Consider the following 22,743-nt stretch of genomic DNA (forward strand, 5'->3'; position numbering starts at 1 on the left):
CGTGGGTCTGGAGCGCGGGGAGGGCTGGGTGTATGCGGCCCGTGGGCATGTCTGCACGGTGTGGGGGACTGTGCGTGGGGTGGGAGGTTGAGTGTGCATGGTGTGGGACCATATTCGTGGGGACCTGGGGGACTGCACGCTGCTGGGGGAGTGTGCTCAGGGCATGGGGGAAAGGTGCTGTGGGCGTGGGGTGTAGTGATGTGCACAAGGAAGCAGAGTGTGCACCGAGTATGGGTGAATGTACATGGTGTGGGATAAGCATACACTAGGTGTGGAATCAATGTGCTCAGCGTGAGAGTGCACCAAGTGTGGGTAAGGGCATAGGGTGTGGGGTGATTTGTGCATGGCTTGGTTGAGTGTTGTATGGGACAAGGGTGAGTGTGCACAGCATGCATGAGTAGGGGGGACCCTTGTACCCGAGCATGGTGAGAAAGCAGTGCACAGGTGAGTGTGCATGGCAGGGGCGAGGGCGTGTGATGTGTGTATGGTGTGGGCTAAGTGTGTAGGGCATGGGGGATGTGAGCAGGCACTAGGTATGGCATAAGGTTGCATGGCATGGGGTGAGTGTGCATGGAGTACAGAGAAAGTGTGAGTGGTGGGCATGAGCATGTGTGGAGTGTTGAGGGTATGACTGTTCTCAATCCCAGTGCCTGTGTGCACTGGGTGTGGGGTGAATGTGCATGGGATGTAAGGCGAGTGTGTGCAATGTGGTCAAGTGTGGACAGTGTGGATTGAATGTGATTGAGGCATAGGGTGAATCGGCAGGGTATGGGTGCATGGGTAAGTGTTAATGGGGGTGGAGAGAGTGCATGGTGTGGGGTGTGTGGGGAGTGAGTGTACCGGCAGACAGGAAAGGCGTGAGGCATGGAGTGAGTGAACACAGGGAGAGGGCTGTGCGTAGCATGGAGGAGGAGTGGGGGTGAGTATCCCTTGTATGGGGTGTGCAGGGGATGCTCGAGGTTCATAGAGGTATCAGGGTGTGCACCTGGGGACGGGATGCTGGCACGAGCTGTGGTTGTGCAGGAAGGCATTCCTGGTGGTGCGAGGCGTGTGCGTGCCTGTCAGTGTGCACAGGGCTGTGAGCGTGAGTGACACATGCTGGGGGTGTGACTCCGTGTTTGTGGGCGTGGAAAATGGCCATGTACATCCCATGTGTCAGCCCCGTTTTAGGTTCCCCCAACCCAATGCCGGGAGAGCAGTGCTATAGGGCCAGTGCCTATGGAGAAGCTGTGGATGTGGTTCTGCCTTCCCTCAACAGGGCCACCAAGCACTGCCAGCCTCAGCCCACAAACACTCCCAGGTTGGGCACCCAATTTTTGCCCACTTCCTTGGCACCATCAGTTTAGTTCTTGGGCACCCCTTACCTTCATGGATTCCCGATGGGCAGGGTATATCTTTTGTCTGGGAGCTGTGCAGTGGCCTTGCAGATTATCCCTGTGTCAGCCTGCTGCCTCCTTGGGGACAGGAGAGTGGCCCTAGAAAAGCCCAGGCTCCCTGGGCTCACAGCAAATGCAATCTGCCCTAATGCAGCCTCTTCCCAGTCGTGGGGATACTTGATGTCCCCTTAGTTTGGGTGCCCACTCTAGGGGCCTCCACTTGGGCACTGGGGATGGGGGATGGCAGGCCCTTGCAGGCCCCCACTATCCCCAGCCATCACAGCCCATCCCAGGCTGGTGTTTGGGCCATTAACAGTTGCCTGGCAGCTGGCAAATCACTCTCCACCAGGTGGGTACTGTGTATCTCCCCACCAGCACAGCAGCACTGACAAGCACTACCTTCTTTGCTCTTCTCCGATGGTTCCTGTTTGCACCAGAGAGGAAAATGCTCTTCCTTTGGGAAATGAATGGCAATCTGAGGGTGAGGCCTAAGACTATGCTGGTTCTTCGTGGGTGCAGCGGTGTGGCATCACCACTGAGGTTCCTTTTGTAATCCTGAGGTTACTGGCTGTTCTCCTGTCCCCAGCTCTGCTCCTGAGTGGGCTTAGCCTGTGTGCAGGTATGGACATTGGTATGGAGCCAGCATCTACCCTCCAACTTCCTTGCCCACACAGTTTAGCAAGAGGTGAGGGTCAGAACCTTCCATTCCTCAGACAAGGACGTGAGAATACAGAGAAGTTCCTGGCACAGCATAACCCAGCACTCATCGCTTCCTCCATAGCTGCTGCCCTCCTGGATCCCCCAGCACCCAGCAAGTGATGTGCAGTGTCCCACAGGAGTTTGGGAATGGTGTCAGGACACCCATTAGTCACCTGCCACCAAAGGAGGTGCAGACTGGCAATGAGAGATGTGATGTTAGGGTTGGGCAGAGCACACCAGCAGATTTGTGGACATGACACTCAGTGGTCCCTAACATAGAAGCCATTGCTCCCACCCTCTCCACTTCCTCTCACACAAGACCTGGCTCCTGTCTTGACTTTCCCCTTTACATTCTGGAACAGACTGTCTGAACCCCCACTTAGCAGACAGGGGCAGGGCTGAGAAACAGCTTCCAGTTTCAGACAGCTTCCTGGCTCAGGTGTCCTCAGCAGGTCCTCTGTACCCCTTTCTTTCTCAGGCCTCCCTAGGGATTACATGTGCTGCCCTCAGCCTGGACTCACCAGAGATCCCCTGGTGAAAGCAGGACACCTTCCCACCAGAAGCTCCTTCCCTGAGGGAAGGAACTCTTGCTTCCAGGCTTCAGGAGCACAGATGTTTGTTAGGATCCTATATACAAAAAAGAAAGGAAAAAAAAAAAAAAAAGGCCAAGGAAAATCAGATCAGAAACACTTTCATCCTTTCATAATCACTTCCAAGAGTGGGTGTGTCACTCGCACACTCCTGCTGACCTGGGGAGGAGACCAGCCACTGTGTCCCATAGTCTTAGTGGTCACAGCAGGGACAGGCGGGGGGGACCTGTTTCCTCATGTCCCAGCAATATCCTGGGGCTGAAGAGGAGCCAGGTGAGTCTTTTGCTCCAGCCTTTCTTCTGCATCACACTGACAAAGCCCTTAAGCACAAGAATAAGCCCCTGGAATCTGGGGGACTAAGAACAGAACCTGGCCCCTCTGAGCAGGGGTGGGTGTAGGCAGGCATGCGAGGCTGGTGGAGGGTGCTTTGGTCCTGATGGGACCATCAAAGCTCAGGGCAAAAAGCTGAACCTTCTGAGAGCACTGCATCTGTTCTTATCATTACTGTGGGCCCCCAGTTGGGAACGCAGCATCAGTGGGTCTTGGGACCTGTCACCTCCAAGCTTCTGTCCCATCTCCAGCACTGCTCAGCAGCCCTACACTGCAGAGACCAGGAAGGGATGTGGGATGCTGTCAGAGCTGGAATGAAGGTGGTTTCTCCCCAGAGCCAGCACACAAAAGGTGATGGGGAAGTATCGGCGCAGGGCACTGTGGGAATACCCCTTGGAACTCTTCTGCCCAGGCCAAGGCACTCAGGCAGGTCCTTCCTTTCAGCAGGTTACAGGATGCCCCAGGATATGCTTTGTGCAGGGGACTGGGGAAGCATCCATACCTCTTTCTATCCATCCTCCCTTCCCTCCATCTTTCTATCTCTAGCCATCCCCTCCATCTCTTACTCTGCACATCCTCTTGCCCAGCCCTCAGGCTGCCTGCACTTTGGCTGCTCTGTTCCCCTTCCCTTGTGCAGGAGCATGGCCTGCCAGCACCCCACACCACAGGCTCCACACCCCTAGGAGAATGAGGCTGGCTCTCCTGTTGTCATCTCCATCAGAACTCCTTTCCAGCACCTCAGCACTCAGCCCATGACTTGCTGGCTTTCTTTCCCTCTTTCCTCCTGGCATATGCCCTTCCCTAGCCCCTTTTGCCTTGTGATAATCAACTTCCAAGGCCTGTGTCCTGGACAGTCATGCAGCTTCTTTGAGTTTCTGCGATGTCTAAGGATGACCCACTAGAAATCCATGGCAAGAGAATGCAGGGGTTGAGATCTCTGTATATATCATGCTGCTTCTACTTGTTCTGGCAGACTGGCTGTGGGCCCACAGATGTGACCAGATGGCAGCACAAGGAGAGAACAGCCTGCTCTGGACAAGAATAATCCTGGCCATGCTGCAGCCTTGGAGGGGTTGATGGCCTCTGGGACCAGCAGGGCCAACCAGTCTGTGTGTGCAGGTGTGGGGAGATGAGGCACCTCTGATGACAAGAGTGGGGCTGAAGGGGTGCAGGGGGAAGCTCTGGGGAATCTTAAAGTGAGGGGAAGCTTGGACGAGGAGGAGGAGGAGGAGGAGGAAGGGGAGGTTTGCTGGGAGCCCATGCAACCATCCACTTACCCAGCTTCTGACATCCTGAAGCACAGCTCTCTCCATTCCCCTGCCCAGCAGCACCCATGGGACTGGAGCGACAGGTGCATGAGTCAGGGCTGGGCGTGGGGTCAGGGTGACCCTGCCTTTTGTGGCAGCATTAGTCACCATGCCAAACTTCCCCAGCCCAGCAGCACTGCAGCCCCCAGCATCACTGCCTCCTTGCTGGCTCACACCCCACAGCTTGCCCGAGTTTGCTCGATGTGACTCAGGACCAACCACACGGCCACTAGTCTGGCCCAGCCAGTCCTCCCAGCTGCCCAGGGCTGGGGCGCTGGCAGAGCCCGGGGCAGTGGGTGAGTGCCAGCACCAGCACTCAGACACGCTGCCCTTGCGTCAGGGTGGAAAGGCAGGACCTGGCCACCTCTGGCCATCCCTGGGAGCATCCTTGCAGGGAGGCAGATCTTCCCTCTGCATCTTCCTCCCAGCTCCTGGCAGAGGGTACCTCCATCCCAGCAGGGTGCAAGGAAGGGGTTGAAGTCCTGCTGTGGGTACCATTCCATGGGGCTGGAGCAAGCCCCCATGCACACTGCCTCCCACACACCAGACACTGACCGTGCCAGGGTACACTCCATGGCAGAGCTGGTTTGACCACACTGGGGGATCCCAACACTTGCACTGCCTTTGGCAAGGAGAGCATGTCTCCAAAAGGGCCAAGCTGCTGGCTGAGGCAGTGGGGAGGTGGCTGGATAGGGCTGTCCAAGCACATCTGTGCAGGGCTGCTCCAGGTGCCTCCTGTGGGGAGGGATGCACAGCCATAAGGATAGGTGGGAGGTGCTGGTCCCCATGTGCAATGATCAGGGCATGAAGCCACCTCAGCAATCACTTTTCCTGCAGCTCTGCCTTCCAGGGGTATGCACAAGCAGATCCCTCTCCCTACAGATGGAGGATGGCTGCTGCCTATGTTACAGGGTAAGTAATGAGGCCATGGGGTGGAGGCCATCTCATTTGGATAAGGTGAGACATTGGCAGTCAGAAACAGGACCCAGGAGTGAGGGAGCCTCTGCTCTGCCCTTCTTCTGGGGTGGGGGAGCTAAGGGTGCCCTGGTGTCAGGCAACTCCCTGACAGCCTCCAGAGCCCACTGACCTCACGAACAGTGCCTAGTGTGTGCCAGGTCAGCACAGCCACTCCCAGGATGCTGCAGTTATCTTGCAGCTCCTGTCCCTCGAGAGATCATGCCCAATCTGTGCACTCTGCTTTAGGTACCCTGGGTCACAGCATATTCCCTTGCTTGAGTGCTCGGAGACGCTGCAGCAGGACTGGCCTGGACACCCCCCAGCACCCATGTTCCCCACTCCAGAGGCAGCCACTGCAAGCAGTGGAGTCCCAGAAAGAGGGCAGAGCCAGGAGGAGCTGGGTTGCCCATGATGGGCAGGGATAAGCCAGGCCCCCCAGGGCAAGTTGGGGTTAATGTGTCCTCATGGCTGCCTGGGTGACTGACATCTATCACTGAGAAATGGAGTGAGAACAGAGGAGAACAGTTACACGCAGCTCCCTGGAGGGAGCAGCAGAGCCTGGAGAAGGAGAGTTAGAGGCCTCCCAGGAGAGCAGGGCTGGTCAGGCAGGAGCCCTGGCCAGGACCCAGCTCTGCTGCTGGCCAGGCAGCCCCTGCTCAGCGACAAGCAGTGAGCTGGCAGTGCAGCCACAGGAAAAGGGTTTGACACAGTTTTTGGGTGCCACTGTCCAAGCCTGACCGCTCAGCTTGGCTGAGCTGGTGTCCAAGTTTCTTGGCCTCTCCCTCTTAGGACTTATCTGCATTATTCCAAACTTTCCTAAAGTTCTTCTTTTTGGGGGGCAAAAATATTCTGTTTTTGGTCTCAGTCCAGAGAGATTTTCTTTTTCAAGTTTGATTGAATTATTCTATCCAGCTGTTTTCAACTTGGGAAATTGAAGGGAAAATTGCAGTCTTCCCATTTCAAAAGAACATGTTAAAAAAAAACCCACCCCAAACCAACAACAAACTCATTAACATTACAGGGGTTTGGGATTCCCTCTCTCTCTTTTTAAATCCAATTATTATAAACTTCCTCTTTTTCCCTTGGGAAGATCCTGAAAGTTTTGCAATGTAAACTGTCCAGTAGCAGGGATCTGGGCTACACATGCACATCTACAGCTATACTCCCCAGACTATACAGCTACTCACTGCACCCACACAGCCACCCTTGTGCACCCCTGGCTTTCACCAGCCCCTTGCAGAAGAGAGTCCTGCTTGACCACTGCCCACAAGAGCACACACACTCACACACACACACACACACACACACACACACACACACCCCCGTGCCCATTCTCCCAAGTACAGTCATATGCACACCCATACACACACACACACCCACCAAGCAGCTCCCCAAGCACAGCCACTTGCACAACCCAATGAACCTCCACGAGCCCTCACACACAGACACATGCATTGAGCCATAGAATCTTTTAGGTTGGAAAAAACCTCTAAGATCATCGAGTCCATCTGTAAACATCACGCTGCCATGTTTACCACTAAATCCTGTGCCCACTCCCATTTTCCCCATGTACCCCTCCATCCCACTCCATTCCCACTCCCATATTCCCCATGTATCCCTCCATCCCACCCCATTCCCACTCCTACATTCCACATGCATCCCTCCATCCCATTCCCATTCCCATTCTCATTCCCATTCCCATTCCCATTCCCGTTCCCATGTTCCCCGTGCCGTGCCGCAGCTCCCCCTGGCGGCCTCCTGCCGCTGTGCCGCCCGCTGCGCCCGCATCCCGGGTTGCCATGGCGACGGCGGGGATGCTGCGCCTCCCACGCCGGGAACTGGTGGGTCTTGAGGGGTTCAGCAGGCTCCTGGGGGTCTGGATGGCTGCAGGACTTCTGGGAATCTGGGGGGATCCTGGGGCACTTCAGGGGACCTGGGGAGTAACTGCCCTTAGGGGCTGCTGGGGTGTGTTAGGAACCTGGGGCAAAGTCTTATTGGATGGGGAGTTGTGGAGGTCTGGAGAACTGGGAGATTTCTAGGGGGCTCTGCTGGCTGTTCAACCATCTCCAGACCACTGGGCCAGTCCAGGCCCTGACAGGCTACTGGCAGCATTTGCCTGTGCCAGGGCTTCTCTTGGCTACCAAAGGAATGGATTTGGCTTTGCCCAGATCAGGAGCGGTAGAGAGCTGTGGTAAGGAGCCATCAGCCCCCACGAGAGTTGTCCCTTTTCCTCAGTTGGACAGAGAACAAGACGCACAGCCCAGCTGGTTTGCACACCAGTGAGAGGCTCACAGACACAGTGCAGAGGTAACTCATGGATGTGCAGAGGAGTTACCCCACAAGCACAGACCATGTGCCTCCTCCCCAGATATTTGGCTTCTGTGAGCTCCATCCTTCAGGAGCTGTGATTTGGAGCAATGGCAGGGGGGACACACATCAGATACCTTATTCAAAAGCACTAAAAGTCTTCCCAGGGGTTTATGTGTTGCCACATCTCCAGAGCCATGTCCATGCAGCCCAGAGCATGAAAGCAGTACATTGTGGGGGAGCTGAGACAATCCAGAGAAAGAACTTGCCAAAGGTTGGAGCTCAGACTCTGAACATCTCACAAAGGGTTTCAGAATCTCTCTATGGGTGGTCTCAGCTATGGTTCCAGAGGACAGCAGGAATGACCTAAAGTTTCATGAGACCTGCCTGAACTGACCTCTCCTGACAGACAGTCCAGGCCTTGAGGTGTGCTCAAGTGCATCCAATTCAGAGGGACCTGCAGAGCCTATGGAACAGCTCCGCACGTCTTCCAGCATAGAGCTCCTGCAACTCTCCAGCTCCCTTCCTGGAGGACCATTTTGCACTCACACATGTCCTCCCTGTCCCAGACACACCTGAGGAAACACAATATGACATGCAAACATGCCCTCCCGCAGGCACACGTAGGGACAGTGTCACACACACACACACTGGCAATTTGCTGTGTATTCATGGAGATGCAGGAAAATGCACAGGCCAACCTATTTACATACCCATGAGGGGCTCACACACATGGTGATGGGTGTATATACAAACTCACATGCACACATGTGGTCGTGAACAAGCATAAACATGCTGCCTGTGCATCCACAGACACCAAGCTGCTTGCATGCACAAGTACCTTCACCAGCACCCACCCTACCCTACTCACACCCACCCATGTGTTCCCATGGGTGGGCGTGGGGACAGGAGTTCCATGTGCCTCCCTTCTCCCAGCACCACTGTGGCCAAGCCAGAAGGGAATTTCCAGCTGTGAAGTTGCAGCTGACAAATTTAGAGGTTCCCTCCCCAGTGATTGCTGGGCCAAGTTAATGGTTCACTAGCACCTTGCTTCTCCTGCCTTTCCCTGCTGGCTGCCTGGGGCAGGTGAGGAAGGACCCACTGGTGGGCATCTCCAACACCCCCATGCAGTCTGCCTTGCAGTCTGCCCACCACTGTGAGCTCTGCTTTTACCCTGCCTGGCAGTGCCCAGCACGTGGGGCATTGCCCACCTCAGCTACCTCAGCTTAGAGCTCTCTTGAAGAGGGGTGGACAGAAAAGCACCCAGTGATTCCTCCCCCATGAATCCCCCACAGATGCAACATGGAGGCCGGGCACAGGAGCGTTGACCTCTCTGCCCAGGCTTTCACCCTGCTGACATCCCTCTGGGAATTCTCAACCCAGTGGGCACTGCCAGCTGAGCAGGCACTGCACACACACACCACTCTGCAGTTACCTAAACCCCTATGCTGGGTAATCCTGGAGAAACCAGTTCCCATGGGCTCCTTGCAGCATGGGAGAGACCCCCTCAGAGATCCCTGGAGCCCCTGGAACAGAGGCTTGGCAGCTTGCCTTGCTGGGCAGCCAGGCAGGCTGCTCCTCACCCTGTGTTTGTCCATGAGGGGCACAGGCTGATCAGGTTATAAAGACATACATGCCTGGCACCCTGCCATCCAGGTGGAGTTGCACGTGGCCCATGGCACGCCAAGTGAATGCCTTGCATACCACCAAGCCAACAGTGTTAGCGCTGACCAGGGCTTCTGTGTGCCAGGCTCTGCAGCGGGACTGTAGTGACCGTGGCTGGAGTGAAAAGAATACAGGGTCCCTTCAAGAAAGTCAGAGCACAACATCATAGTGTTAGGGCATGCCTCCAGCGTGAGGCATGAGTGGAGGCACCATGGACTGCAAACATCCCAGGTCAGATGATGGCAGGACACAAATTGGCACCCCAAGCAATGACAGCTGTGGGTGATGGGAGGAGAGCACTCACGCAATGGAAGCAGCAGAGCAGGGCAGGAGAGTACTCGCCCTCATCCCCACACATCTCCAGGCTCAACAACCACAGAGAAAATCAGAGGGTAGGTAAAAAATTAGCTGGATTTTGCCACAGGTCCCAGCAGGGCCAGAGGTTGGCCAGGAGTGTGACGGATTGAGACACACAGCTGGGGCAAGACAGCTCTCTGGCTAGTTCCATTCCAGTATGGTGGTCAGTGCTTCTCAGCCCTCCCCAGGAAGCGCTGTGGCATGCTGGCTTTAAATAGCTTTATTAGTGGAAGCTCTGTGCCCACAGAGCAGGGGGGCACGGGAATGCCGGGCCAGTCCCATGCTGCCCTCTGGGGAAGCCAGGACTCCCCAGAGCGCAGAGCTGAGCTCACCCACGCTGACCCTGCCACTGGCTCCACCTGTCTCTGTCCCAGGGGGGCCTTGTGAGCCTGGAGGTGGCCTCCCAAATTGTCCTCGCCTGACCCCAGGCTGTCAGATGCAGAGGCTGAGCTCCTGACGGACAGAGCACTTGCGGCACTGCACCACACAGCACCAGTGGAAGCGGCAAAGGCAGTTCTCCTCCAACACCACCGTCTCGTCCCGGTGCCCTCTCCCGCAGCACAGCAGGTCACACCCACTCGTGTCCATGGCTGTGCTGTTGCAGACACGGCCCCTGGTACCCAGCGAGCCTGTCTTACGATTAGCCGAGCAGAAATCAGGTGAGTCGGCCGAGTAGATGAGGTCCTGTTTATCAGGAGGCTTGATGTTGTCACCCACGGGGATGAGGGTTTTCCCATCGTTGCCTCCCATGACTTTGAAAGCCCCATTGAAGCGCTCGAGCAGGCGATCCCCCACCTCGCGGAAATGGGGCATCTTCCTCCAGCAGGTCCGCAGGGTGCAGGAGCCTGACAGCCCGTGGCATTTGCACTCTGTCCTCATGTAGCTGCGCACCGCCTGAGGAAGAGACAGCCATGCTCAGCCCTCGGTTCCCTCTCTCGCAGCCCAGCACCCCCAAAACCCTGCGTCTTGGTGCTGCCCTGGCCCAGGGAAGGGGCTGGGAGTGGAGAGTGGCCCGGGGGGTTTCCAAGGCACCTGCAAAAGGATACCCAAAAGATATTGGGTCATATTTCAGCCAAAGCTGGTGCAGGTTCATGGCTTAGGGACACTGAAGGTGGAGGGCTGGGTAGGGGCACAAGGGGGTGCAGGGGACAGGGAGTGCAGGGGCCTTACCAAACGCCCGGCTTCATTGTTGTGCAGGTCAATAAGAGCTCGGATGTCATTTTTGCCTTTCTTGTTCTTGGCATCCATGAACTGCTGGGATTTCTCATAGCCAAACTGCACATCATCTCCACAGCCCCCCCACTCCCAGGCAGTGCCCTCTGTGCCTGGCCCCGCTGTGGGCGAGGGGGGGGCCCGGCTCCGTGTCAGCTCACAGCCACACTGCAGCAGCTCGCCCATGCTGCAGGCCTGCGTGATGGCGTGGCTCACTCCAGCCGCCGTGATGGCATACACGAAGGCTGTTTCACGGATATCTGCAGGAGAAGGGACAGGGCTGGGATGTGGGTTCAGCTCCAGCAAGCAAAGCACCACCCCCTGGCTGACATCCCAGGGGCTCAGACCCCCCTTCTCCCTTTCCATATGTGTTCAGTGCTGTTCCCTGGGTGATGCACCCACCCTGAAACAGGCTGCCTGGAGCAGGAGCTGCCTCTTGCAAGCAGATTTGAAGGCTCTGGGGGATGGTCAGGCCCTGCCAATGCTCCTCCACTCAGCTGTGGAGAGGCAACAAATCTCCCACCTCCTCTTGCAAATCTGCATGCTGCCCCATAGGAAAGAGGGAAGCTTAGAGAGCAGAGAGTGGTCCCAGGTGACCAGGTGGTACCCACAGCTTCCTCACACAACCCTGCAATATCCCTCCAAGCAGTAAAAATTCCAACACCAGCTCCAAACTGGCACCTGGAAACAAACACTGTGAGGGATACCGAGGGTGCCACTCACCCTCTGCAGGGCGGCAGTGTTGTAGCTGTGTTGCCTGCTCTCCCCCCACTACCCTCTTTGCCATGGGGAGCTGCCTGCCCCCCTCTCTCCACCGGCACAGCCTCCACCCTGCAGGATTATTTATTATTAGTATTTGCTCCTGTCTCTCTCTGCTCCGGGACACGAATTCCAAGCATCTTTCCCCTGCCCGGACCTGCCGCTCGCAGCCGCAGCCAGCGGGGGATTCTGGCAGCAGGGGTGCGGCGCCCTGCTCGGGGGGCTCCTGCACTCCCCCTGCTTCATGCCAGCCCAACTCCTGCCCACCCAAATGCCAGGGCAGGGCTGACCCAGGATGGTGGCCTGCAGGGGATTCCTGGGGAGGGAGGAGAAGGTGGGTTTTGAGGGGTGTCCCATCCCTCCATCTTCAGTATTCTGACTTGGGGAGGCTGCAGGAAGAGGCATACCAGGGCACCAGTTCCATAAGTGCTCTTCCAAAAGCCCACACAGCACCTGCATCCATCTGGTGTTAGCAGGAACTGGGCACACTGGTGCCTTTCTGGCAGTACCACTGAGGGGATACCACCCCCTCCCCAGGCCCTCCTGCTCCCACAAGCCACCCAACCACCTGCCTGTTCCCACCTGGGGTTGGCAGAACCCTCGGCAGACAGCCCAAAACTGGCAGAGGTTCCCATGCCACCCTGCCAGCCGGGCCCTGGGGGGATGCTGCTCCTCTGAGAGTCCTCCAGACACGTGGCTGTCCCCAAGCCAGCCTGCCCTGGCATGCCACACCTGGCACAGGTGGCAGCAAGGGAAGAGGGGACAGCCGTGACTGTGCCAGGGAGGCCATGGCCAGGAATGGGAAGTTTGCAGCATCCTTGGGTAAAAAGGATGTTGGATGGGAGGTACTCGTCTATTGGAGCTGGGAGCCCCAAAAATGCTGGGATACTTTATGCAGTGCCTGCAGGCTTACAGGGAGTCTGGTGCCTGCTGGCACCTCTGACGGCTTCTGACACCCATCTTGCTGCCCTGGGGAACTCCACACTTGTAGCTGGGATGCTCCATGTCCTCAGAGTGCCAGGGACCCACATGCTCACCACTGTCCCTACGACACTGCTTATCTCTACCACCCAGGCAGTGAGGCTGGACGGTGTGGTGGCTCCTTCAGCATCCCCATGCTTGATGTGCCTGTGCCCCCTCCAACACAAGCTGTCCCTGGGTACCCAGCAACTCCTTTCACTCACCACCTCGTCTGGCCCTGCATCCTGGCACCACCCCACTTCCTGTGCCTGGCACAGATCCCACCTGCCTCACTGCCATGTTATGGTGAAAATAGGTGACTCCAGAGGCAGGGGAGTCCCCCATGTACCCTGACCCTCTGCCTCTTGACTGAATACACCTCCCTGTGTTGGGGGTAACCCACCTCTGCAAATGAGCTTTGTAAATGAGCCTATCCACCTCCCATGGGCCAGTGTTTCCCTTGAGGCTTCAGCTCTGACCCCCTACTAGTACCTGCAGTCAGCTGGGTGCCCAGGGCACTCCACTCTTTCCAGTTCCCCCAGGGATGCCCCCTTGACCCCCCCTGCATGGCCTATGGACATACACACTTTGCCTCGGGCTGGCCATGCACCAACAGATGTGATGGCTGAAGAGATGTGGGACTTACTCCAGCATCTTCATCTGCCATTGCACAAACATGGGAAGAGGGGCAGGACTAAACTCACCTCACACTAAGTGATCTTACCAGCCCAAGGTGCTTCAAGCATCTCCCCTTGCTTGGAGCACCATCCACTCCCAGCCTCTCTCCCTGAGGAGTATGGCAGGGCTTTCCCATCCCTTACACACTCACGGGTGCCCTCCTGCTCTGCTCCTGCTCTGATGCAGCTGGGCCTGGTTTGGACCACTGTATCCACTGCCTGAGAGCTGCACCCAGCCCCGTTTCTTAGGCTGACATCAGGGTGCCCATCCAGGGACAGGGACAGGAGACAAGCACTCCTCTGCTCCCTGCAAGGCCACGAGAAGGGATGTGAAGGGCACCCACGGGGTGAGAGGCAGCTCCCAACGGCTGTGCACTGCCTCCCACCCGGGCCCCTTCCCACAGCACACCCTGGGGTCCCGGGGTAGCAGTAAATCACTGCCAGACGAGGGTGCATTCTTGGGCTTCATGAAGCCCCGCACTGTCTGGGAGCATTGGTAATTGCTTCATTACAACACCGGGAGACATGTCCCGGCAGTAAAACCTCAGCGTGACTGCACTGGGGAGCACTGAGCAACCCCCTACATGCACACACTCACACATACAGCTTTGCACGCCAAGGCTCTGCTGCAGGAGTCCTGAGGAGGTGTGTGACCAGGCTGGGGTCGTTCTGGGAAACGGGAAGCTGAGGAAGCACTGGCCTTACCCTGCTGCAGGATCTTGCCGAAGTACTTGCTGTGGCTGGTGCAGTTCCAGCGGCGGAAGCGGAATTGGTACTGGCACTCCCGGACGCCCAGCTTGGTGCCCTTGGCCACCTCCTGCACAATCTCTGGCTCCAGCTGGCACAGCTCTGCCTGCTTCCCTGCCAGCCGCTTCGTCTTGCGACAGATGCTGTTGGGGTCCATGACCAGGGGGCTCCCCACTGCCCTGCAGGAGGGGACAGAGAGCAGAGCAAAACCAGCACCCAAGCCCAGGAGACCAGGCTGTGGATGGGACATGACCAGACCTACCCCTAGGGACAGAGCAAGGCTGCAGGGCAGTGCCAGCTCCATGCTGAGCCTGGGTGACAAGGGGACAGAGAGACGTATGCAGTGGGAGCAGGACAATAGGTATGGGTGGGCCACCCAGGCAATACCTTGCCCTGTCCATCCATTCAGGGAACTGGGAGGATCTCCAACCCTGGGACAGGCTATAGGATGATGCTGGCACATACCACTCTACATCCTTGGTGACATCCATGGGGGTGATGGTGGTGTCCCTGACAGGAGATGGCAGAAATATTGTGTTACTCAGCATCTGCTCTTTGGGACCGGCACTGACTAAACCCTGCCCTGGCATTGGTGTGTGACTGATGCCCGATTCAGCTGTGTCTCCCAGAGCTGTGGACACAACAAGAAGCGCAGCTGGCATTCTTGGTGTGTCCCCCCCTCTCCACGGGGGCTCGCTGCTTTACCCCGTGGGAGACTAGATGAGTGACCTTGCTTCTGATAAAGCCCCTCGGCTGCTGGCCAGGATCCTGTACTCACCTCCCCAAATCCAGGCACTGACTCCAGGGAATGGAGCTGCAGGCGGGTGCAGGAGTGCAAGGGAGGGATGCAGGTGGCATCGCCAGCTTTGGCAATGCCAGTGAGGGAGGGCAAGTCCTGGCTGAGCCCACGTCAGAGGCAGCTCCTCCTTGCCAGCACAGCTGGAGTGAGGTGCCTGGCTCCCTGGCCCTGAAGGCAAAGTCTGAGCACAACGCTGTGCACCCTGGTGCGCCATCGGCTACAGAAACTCCTGTACTTTCCCCACACATTTTGCCTGGAGTGCCCTCCACGGCACAGCTCGTGCAGCTGCACAGCCTGCCAGCACCCTGCCTCATGCTGGCACAGGCAGTGCTCTGGCTCTGCCACGGGCAACTCCAGAGCCGTGGGCCACACCAATTTAGCACACCCTAAACTCAGCCCACCCTTGCCTCCAGCGCTGCTCCTGTGGGCTCAGAGCTCATCCTGCTCAACAACATGATTTTCATGGCCATGGATGACCACAGAACCTCAGGATTGGACCCAGGTTATACCCCAGGACCAGGACATGCCTGATGATTGGGAGGCTACATTCCCTGGGATTCCCTGGGGAGCAGTGCTTGGGCGGCCTGTGCTGCCTTCAGCCCCACTCACTGGAGAGCATCAGCTGCACAGCTTCCAAACCCAGAGCTTTATAGTCTGGCCAAGCCCCAGGGGCTCAAAAATCACAAGCTGAATCTCCGTGTTTAACTGTGTTCTGGGTTTCCTTCTCACTCTTGTGCAGCCGGGGGGCTGTGTTTGGGACACCAGACTGCAGTACTTTGCTTGCAATCCTGTCCCAAGTAAAAACCCCCTCCAAGCCCCTTGTTTGAAGCTCAAGGCCCTGCCCAGATCCCCCTGCCTCATGTCAGGCTCCCCAGCTGCCTGGATCTCCTGCCTACCAGACCCCAGCTGGGCTTGGAGAGGATCTGCCCTCTCACACAGCCTGGAAAAGGAGCCAAATGCTTTGGATGGACGTTTAAAGGTTAAACAGCTCAACAGAGAGGCATAGCCTGGAAAGGGAACTTCCAGCAGGGAAACTGAGGCAAGCAGACACTCCTGTTGGGGAGAATGCACTTCCCTTTGCTCCCAGCAGCTCAATTTCCATTTGCTGCAAGATTCACATGGGCCTCTGCAAAAGGATGGGGCAGCTAGGGAAGTGTCGTGGAGCTTGCCTGGCACAGGTCCTACATAGACAGGGAAACTGAGGCCCACGCGGAAAGTGACCAGAAAATCTGTCCAGTCCCATCCCATGATGACCACACAGGGATCCAAGCCTCCATGTTAGCCTCCAAGTTTGCTGTCCTTTGTGGCCACAGGCTCCCAACATCTACAGCGGATGGCGGAGGTTTGGCTGCCTCTGCCAGTGGAGTGGGGAAGAGGGGAAGCGGGGATGGGACTTTCATTAAGAGATGACTCTTTGTACTCAAATAAAAATGATGCGCCAGCCCCCCGGGGCTGTCAGATCAAATACTGAACTGCGGCTCACCCCAGCCCGCTGGATCAGGCCGGGAAGAAGAGCTCAGCCCCGCGGGTCTGGGGGGTGGTGGGCGGCTCACCGGCACCGCGGGGGTCCCCACCCGTGGTCCAGGCGGCAGCAGGGCTGGCGGGAGAGCACAGCAGCTTTCTGTCCATGCTGACGAGGCGTGGGGTGGGCTGCCTAAGTCCATTGCAATATTAATTTCCGCTGGGCTCCACTTTCTGGCACAAGGAGGCTGCCGGGAGCCCAAGAGCTGTTTTGCTTTGAGGGTTCGGGGCGGGGGGAGAATGGAGGGAGACAAGGGCAAGAAAAATGCTGCCAAACTGCTACCACTTTGGCAAGGGCTCCGGCGCAGGGCCCAGATCTGCCTGAGCTTGTCCCACTCCAAGGCCTCCCGCATCTACAATTAAGGTGCCCCACCTCTGCTGCCGGGCACTCCTCCCCCTGCCCTGGTGAAGGAACAGGGTCGCCAGCCCGGCTCCCCGCAACTTGCCTGGGGCACCCCGGCCCCCTGCCGCCTCCTGCCTGGGAGCCCCCAGCCAGGCTGGGAAGCACAGCAACATCCCTCCCACCTGCCCCGGTGCCCTTTGCTGGCTGCCAGAATTGTTGCTGGGGGCTCTGTCTTGCCCCAAAAGCCAATGGGATGATAAACCCCACTTTCCAACATCTCAGCACCCCTATGTGAGGGAAACAACCCCCTGGAAGGGGGTTGCTGAAAGGGCAGACTGAGGCACAGAAAAGGGGCTGCAAACCACTGCCCACCTGGTGCTGTCACCCCTTGGGCTGCCACAGCCACAGCCTGAGCCCAGTGACACATGTCAAACAGGAGTCACTGGGGCTTCTGATGCAACCCACGTGCTCTGGATACTGTGCCTGCTGCAACAGAGCTGGAGGTTCCTCAGAGCCATAATCACCATTTTTTTCCAGCTCATGGTCATGGAGCTTCCAGTATGTCCCAGTCTCATTCCCAGCCAAAATCATGGACTACGGAGCCTGGGCCAAGTTGCCATCTTCTCCTTGGGCATAGGGATGATGTGGAACAGGATTTCTGGCCCCTGTCAGCAGACCATTATGGAAGGGACCCAGTGGGGTCCTGGTTTGCAGGAAGCCAAGGGAGTGGGGCTGGTAGAACTAGGCAGTGAGAAATAGGATAGTCAGCTTTCAGAAGTCGCACTTGTGGGAGAGCAGTGTTTGGGCCATGCCAACTCCATGTGGGATCTGACAGGCCTGCACCCATTGAGTACTGCTGCCTGGGCACTCCTGCGTGGCAAGGGGACTCTGCTTTAGGGTACTAAGGCTGTGTCTTGCCTTGCATGCAGGTCCCTATCCCAGCCTCTGGAAGCCTTCAGCAGGGCAATGCACAGTACTAGGGTACCCAGGTCATCACTCTGAGCCCACAGGTAATTCTGCACCCACCTGGAGAGGTAAGAACTTCAGGGTGACAGCCCTGGAGAATTGACCTCCATCCCTGGAGACATAGGCCACCTCATGCCCCACACAGTGATGTCACACTGAGTGACAGCCTACAAGTCAAACCCAAAGGGAGCCTGTCTCTTTCCAAGCTGTGCAAGCAGGACAAAGGGGACACACAGATTAATTTTCACCCGTCCAGTTTTCCTACAGCCCATGCAGGCATGTGGTGGGCACCCAGGCCCTCACTCGGGGCGTTGCGTGGGTGCTGCCACTAACCCACTAACCGGGGCAGCTGGGTGTGGAAACAGAGCAGGAGGCCCTTCAGGGTGTGGTGAGTAAGAAGCAAGTCACTGCCCTGGGGGGCACAGTCAGGGTTTGACTGCTGAGCAGCACCCGGGGCACTGAGGGAGCAGGAAATGCCATGGGTTGGGAAGAGAAGGGAGACCCCATTCCCTGCCCTCCTCCTTACACCTCCTTGGCAAGGATGGCATGTAAAAACATCTGGGAAGCTGCCTAAAGGAAAGAGGCTTTGGCATGGCATTGCATCAACCCATGGACCTGCTAGCTGCAGGGTCATGCTGAGGCCAGGCTGTCATGAGCAGGAGCTGCCCAAACTTGTGCTGCAGGTACTGGGGGGATGGAGGGAGCATGCACCTGCAGAGGTGGTGGTCCTAAAGCCATGTCCAAACCCTAGAAGGGCTGGGATAAGAAGTCCACCCAGTCGTGCTCACTGTGTCCTTCTTCTGGGTGCTGACAGAGGCTAGAGCTGGGGTAGCATGAGAGCTTGGTTAGTTCATGCCTAGATGTGGGTGCCACATGTTGTGGGAAGACTGTGCAAAGCCTGAGCAGATGTCAGGGTGTGCCCAGCACCCTCCTGCATGAGGGGTGTTTGAAGCAGTCAAGGTCCTGATGCAAATCCCAGAAAAACCCTCCAGTTGAGGGCACATGTAGGGCATGGCCAGAAAGCCTGTGTGCCACCATGGGAGAGTGGATGTGTCCCCAGGAGCAGGGACAAGGGATGGCGTTCGGAAGACTTCAGCTGCCTTTGTGGGAGAAAACAAGTAGCCCAATGCAGGAGCCAGTAATCATCTCAAAGAGTGCAAGAGAAACATTGGCCCTTTGAAAAACCCAGCAAGTCAGCAGCTGCCGCAGCAAGGGCACAGGAAGATGGCAGCAGGCAAGGGCTCTCCCACTGGGAGATTCATTTCTGTCCATATGGTGCTGCTCCAGGGGAGAAGGCATGCTGGGGAAGAGTGGGCAGCCCAGTCTGTTGGGCGCCATGGGCTAGCAACTGTGGGTCAGCAAGCCCAGGGGTGACTCACAAGGCTCACCCCAAGGCATGCAGGCAGGGCCCTCCAGCCCAGCAGCCTGCCCTTACAGGCTCCAGCCTTGCAGTGTGGGTGCTGGTCAAGGCAGTGAAAGAAAAGGAGAGACTGTTGCACAAAACCACCCAGGGTGTGTGGCTTGAGTGACATGGTACTGGGACCCTCTCAAGCAAGGGTACAGCCACAGAGGCTGGTGGGAGAGGTCCTCCCTGAGCACCTCTGAAGAAATCCCATGAAAATCTGGAGGTGCACTGCCCTTGCACATAGATGGGCAAGAGGATGGAGGGCAGGTGTCCATCCCTCTGGGCCCCCTCAGACCGCAGCTGCAGCAGAGCAAATTTCAACTGGAATGATTTTCTCCCTTGCCTTCTCTTCCATCTCCAGTCTGCTCTCAGCCATGCCCATGGAGAGCCAACAGGCACCAGGGAAGCTGACTTTGCTTGCCCCCACCCCTGGAGTGCCTCTGTTCCTGGAAGGACAGCCCAGGTGCAAACCGGCTTGGCTGAAATCCTGCCCTGGGGTTCCTCAGGCACTAAGTTTGTCTACTCTGTATCTCTGCAGCCTCTAGACCAGCCCAGGAGCCTCAGGCAGGCCCTACCTGTCCTGCTCAGGGAGAAATCACTGTTGCACAAGGAGCTGAGCAAGAAATGTGTAAAGAATAGAGGAGGGGGAAGAAAGAATTAACAGAGCCAGTGGGAGCAAGGAAAGCCTACTCCCTGCAGCAATGGCACTAATCAAGGTGCCAGCAGCACGTGAGTGACATCTTCCATTGGCACAGACCACTGAGCAGAAGCCTGCTCCCCTTTGCCATGGAAAGGTCTGTGTCTTCAGTGAGCTCTCTGAGGACATCCTAACACAATGAGCATGCTCCATCTCAGGCTACAATGTCACCAGCAGGATGTCAGTGCTTGTACATCATACCTGAATCTTCTTCCAGAGATGCAACCGTCTGCCAGGATCCCAATGGGCACAGTTACCATCCATGTGGGGCCAGGCCTGGATGCTTGCCTGGGCTGGGACTGTGCCTCTTGAGATCCAGCCCAGCTACAGCCCACCACACCAGTCTCACAAATTAGGTCATCAGTGGGGGAAAAAGTTGGCTTGAACAGGCAAACCCTGTATCCTCCCCACCACACAGATAATCTACTCAGGGTAAAGTTGTACGTTTCTTTCCTGGCCAGGGGAAAATGCCCCCTTGGCTAAGCACCCACAAGTGCCCAGTGATGCACACACAAAGGTGTGCCACCAAAGTCCCTATGCATCAGTGACAGTAAGGAACAGCTCTATCAATGCCACCACTCCTGGGCTTCCAGGAACCCTGGCACAACACACAGCTGTTCCTCTGAATCCCTCCCCAACAATAGCAAAACCCACAGACACCAGTGCATCCCAGACTTGGGAGAGGGGACCAGTATCAGGAGCAGATGCCTGTCATGAGTGCCCAGACTCCTCTGCCCCACACAGGAAGGGCTCCCTTGGATGATCTCAGCCAGGGGCCAAAACACCAGACTCTGAGGGAAGCAGTTCATGACCCAGCTGCTCCTATGCCCTGTCCCAGGAAGCCTGGCACATCTGTTTGGTGGTGCTGGTGGCCTCATCCCCCCATCACCTCTTTCCAGCTCACTGGCTCCAGGGTGAAGGAGAGTGTGAGCTGGTGATCCCCCTGAAGCTACTCCACTGCCCAGTGCATTCATTGTGCATCAGGCAGTTGAGTTATTATTCTTAAAATAAGGGTTCCTTTTCTTCTTTTTTAAAAGAAGAAAAAACAAGTTTGACCCCTTGCCCTCCTCTGCCAAATCCTGCTAATCTCCCAACATCGCCGCTGCCTGTGCACACATGGCACCAGCAGGACCCAGACTCCATGGTGAGATGCAGTTCTGAGCACCTGGGGCAAGGGGCACCGGTACCCCTGCACCCTGCCCTTGGTGGTGCTGTCTGCCTGCCCCTGAAATGAAGGCAAAATGAGCTTCTGCTTCACCTCTTCTTATTCCAGTCATGGGCAGATGTCCTCAAAGCTGGAGCACAGGGCATGAACTTGGAGATATTGCTGAAGATGGGGCAGAGAAAGCATGGACAGCTGAAGGGACAGCTGTATGTGTGTCTGAGAATTAGCCAGGGAAAAACAGCAGGTCTCAGGCAGCAGGAGAGCATATGTCCTGCAATGACACAGCTACCCTGAGGTAGGTGGCAGGGAGTGCGGAGACCCTCCACAAGCCCTGGCCAGGGCTTGCCCTACCTCGCTCTCCCCTCTTCTAGCAAAAAACCCAAGGTAAGTCACTCTCAGACCCATGTTAAACACTTGCCTGGCAATAAACACAGTGCTTGGGCTCCAGGGACAAACTCTCAGCTGATGCTCTGACTGCAGTCCTGGAGCCAAGGCTAGCTAACTGGCTATGGAATGGAGATGTGGAATAAATCACTGGTGGGAAGGCAGGGGACTGTGAGGGGAAAGGCTTATGGAGAGCTTTATTTTAGGGGTCAAAAGACTGTGACAATGTGGAGACGAATAGCCTCAGATAATGAATGATAGCCTGGACGGCATGCTGGGGAGCTGGAATCTAAGCACTTAAAACCGGATAAAGACAGGCTGGGTGAAATTCTTAATAGATTTAAATAGTTCATGTTTCGACAGATACCTGGGCTTTCCAAGGCTGGGTCCCAGTTCTGTGCCTGTAATGAATCCCCCACCCCCTCTGGTATTCTGCAAGGCACCGTCTCTGCCTTTGATGAGGGCACCATTACAAATAGGGGTTTTGTCCCTGCTGTGTCCAGGTCACCATTCAGGGGGGACACTGTAGGGACCCTAAGGTTTTTAATTAAATTTGACTTATTGGAGGGGTCTGGAAGCCACTAAGCCGCCTTGCCCACCCCTCAGATGTACAAGCCTCCCAGGCTGTGGGCTGGGGGTGCGGGGAGGCAAAGTGCAACTCTCACCACAGGACCTGTGTGCCCTATACTCCTGGGGATCCCCGAGTCTGCTGCCTCCAACGCACTTGTGTGCCCAAACCCTGACAGTATGTGGGTGCCCCAGTCTGGATCAGAACAGACGGTGAGCAGCAATTCCAACCCAAGTGGTCCCTGGATGTAGGGGACTCTGTTGCCCACAAGTTGGGGGGGGACCACCCCCAAAGATAGAGATACCCTGAGTGCCGTCCTGCTTACCCGCCCCTCGTCCCCCCCGGGATGTCCTACTCACCACCAGAGCCCGATGATGTTAGCGGGGCAGAGGAGGATGAAGAAGAGCCCCAGCTGGGTCCGGGAGAAAGGCAGCATCCTGCCAGGACTGAGGAAAGCGTCGAACTCGCTCCACGCCGCTCGCCGGGAGCCGGGCAGCCCCGAGGTACGGCCGGGGCCCCGGCGGGTGGGTGCCCGCTGTCTCCCTCCACCGGGCCGGGCCGGGCAGGCAACGCGACCGGCGGGGCCGTCCGGGCCGGGCTGGGCTGGGCTGGGCAGGCACCTCCGGGCGGCTGGAGCGCGGCGCGGAGGCTGCTCCGGAGAAGGAGGAGGAGGAGGGACGGGGCTGCGAAAGCATCTGCTCCGACAGGGAAACCGGAGCCCGGGGGGACGGACAGGGCGGGCCGGGCGGGGGGACTCCCGGGTGCCAGGCTCCGTTCCCAGCGCCGAGCCACGGACACGATATGGGCACGGGCACCCTCCGGTAGAGGACGGTGGCCGCAGCCTGTCCGGCCCCGCGTCCCGCCGCCGCGTTTGAATGTGCAGCCCTTTTTGCGGATCTGGCTGGCACAGCCCTGCCCCCGAAGCCCCGGGATCTGCTGCGGACCTGCTCGG

General features: G+C 57.3%; 1 protein-coding gene across 1 annotated transcript; it reads right to left on the minus strand.

Annotated features, from left to right (window-relative positions):
* Nucleotides 1-9,812: 9,812 nt before the first annotated feature.
* On the minus strand, nucleotides 9,813-22,278 carry WNT6 (Wnt family member 6). Its single transcript, XM_066189272.1, has 4 exons — nucleotides 22,151-22,278; nucleotides 13,902-14,122; nucleotides 10,759-11,060; nucleotides 9,813-10,482 (listed from the first exon to the last, which is right to left on the minus strand). The coding sequence occupies exons 1-4, from the start codon at nucleotides 22,225-22,227 to the stop codon at nucleotides 10,021-10,023; spliced, it is 1,062 nt and encodes a 353-aa protein (XP_066045369.1). The 5' UTR covers nucleotides 22,228-22,278; the 3' UTR covers nucleotides 9,813-10,020.
* Between the last annotated feature and the right edge of the window lie 465 nt (nucleotides 22,279-22,743).

Source organism: Chamaea fasciata, unplaced genomic scaffold (assembly GCF_029207755.1).
Source record: "Chamaea fasciata isolate MVZ Bird 193981 ecotype frontalis unplaced genomic scaffold, bChaFas1.0.hap1 SCAF_8, whole genome shotgun sequence".
In the NCBI taxonomy this organism is placed as follows: Eukaryota; Metazoa; Chordata; class Aves; order Passeriformes; family Sylviidae; genus Chamaea; species Chamaea fasciata.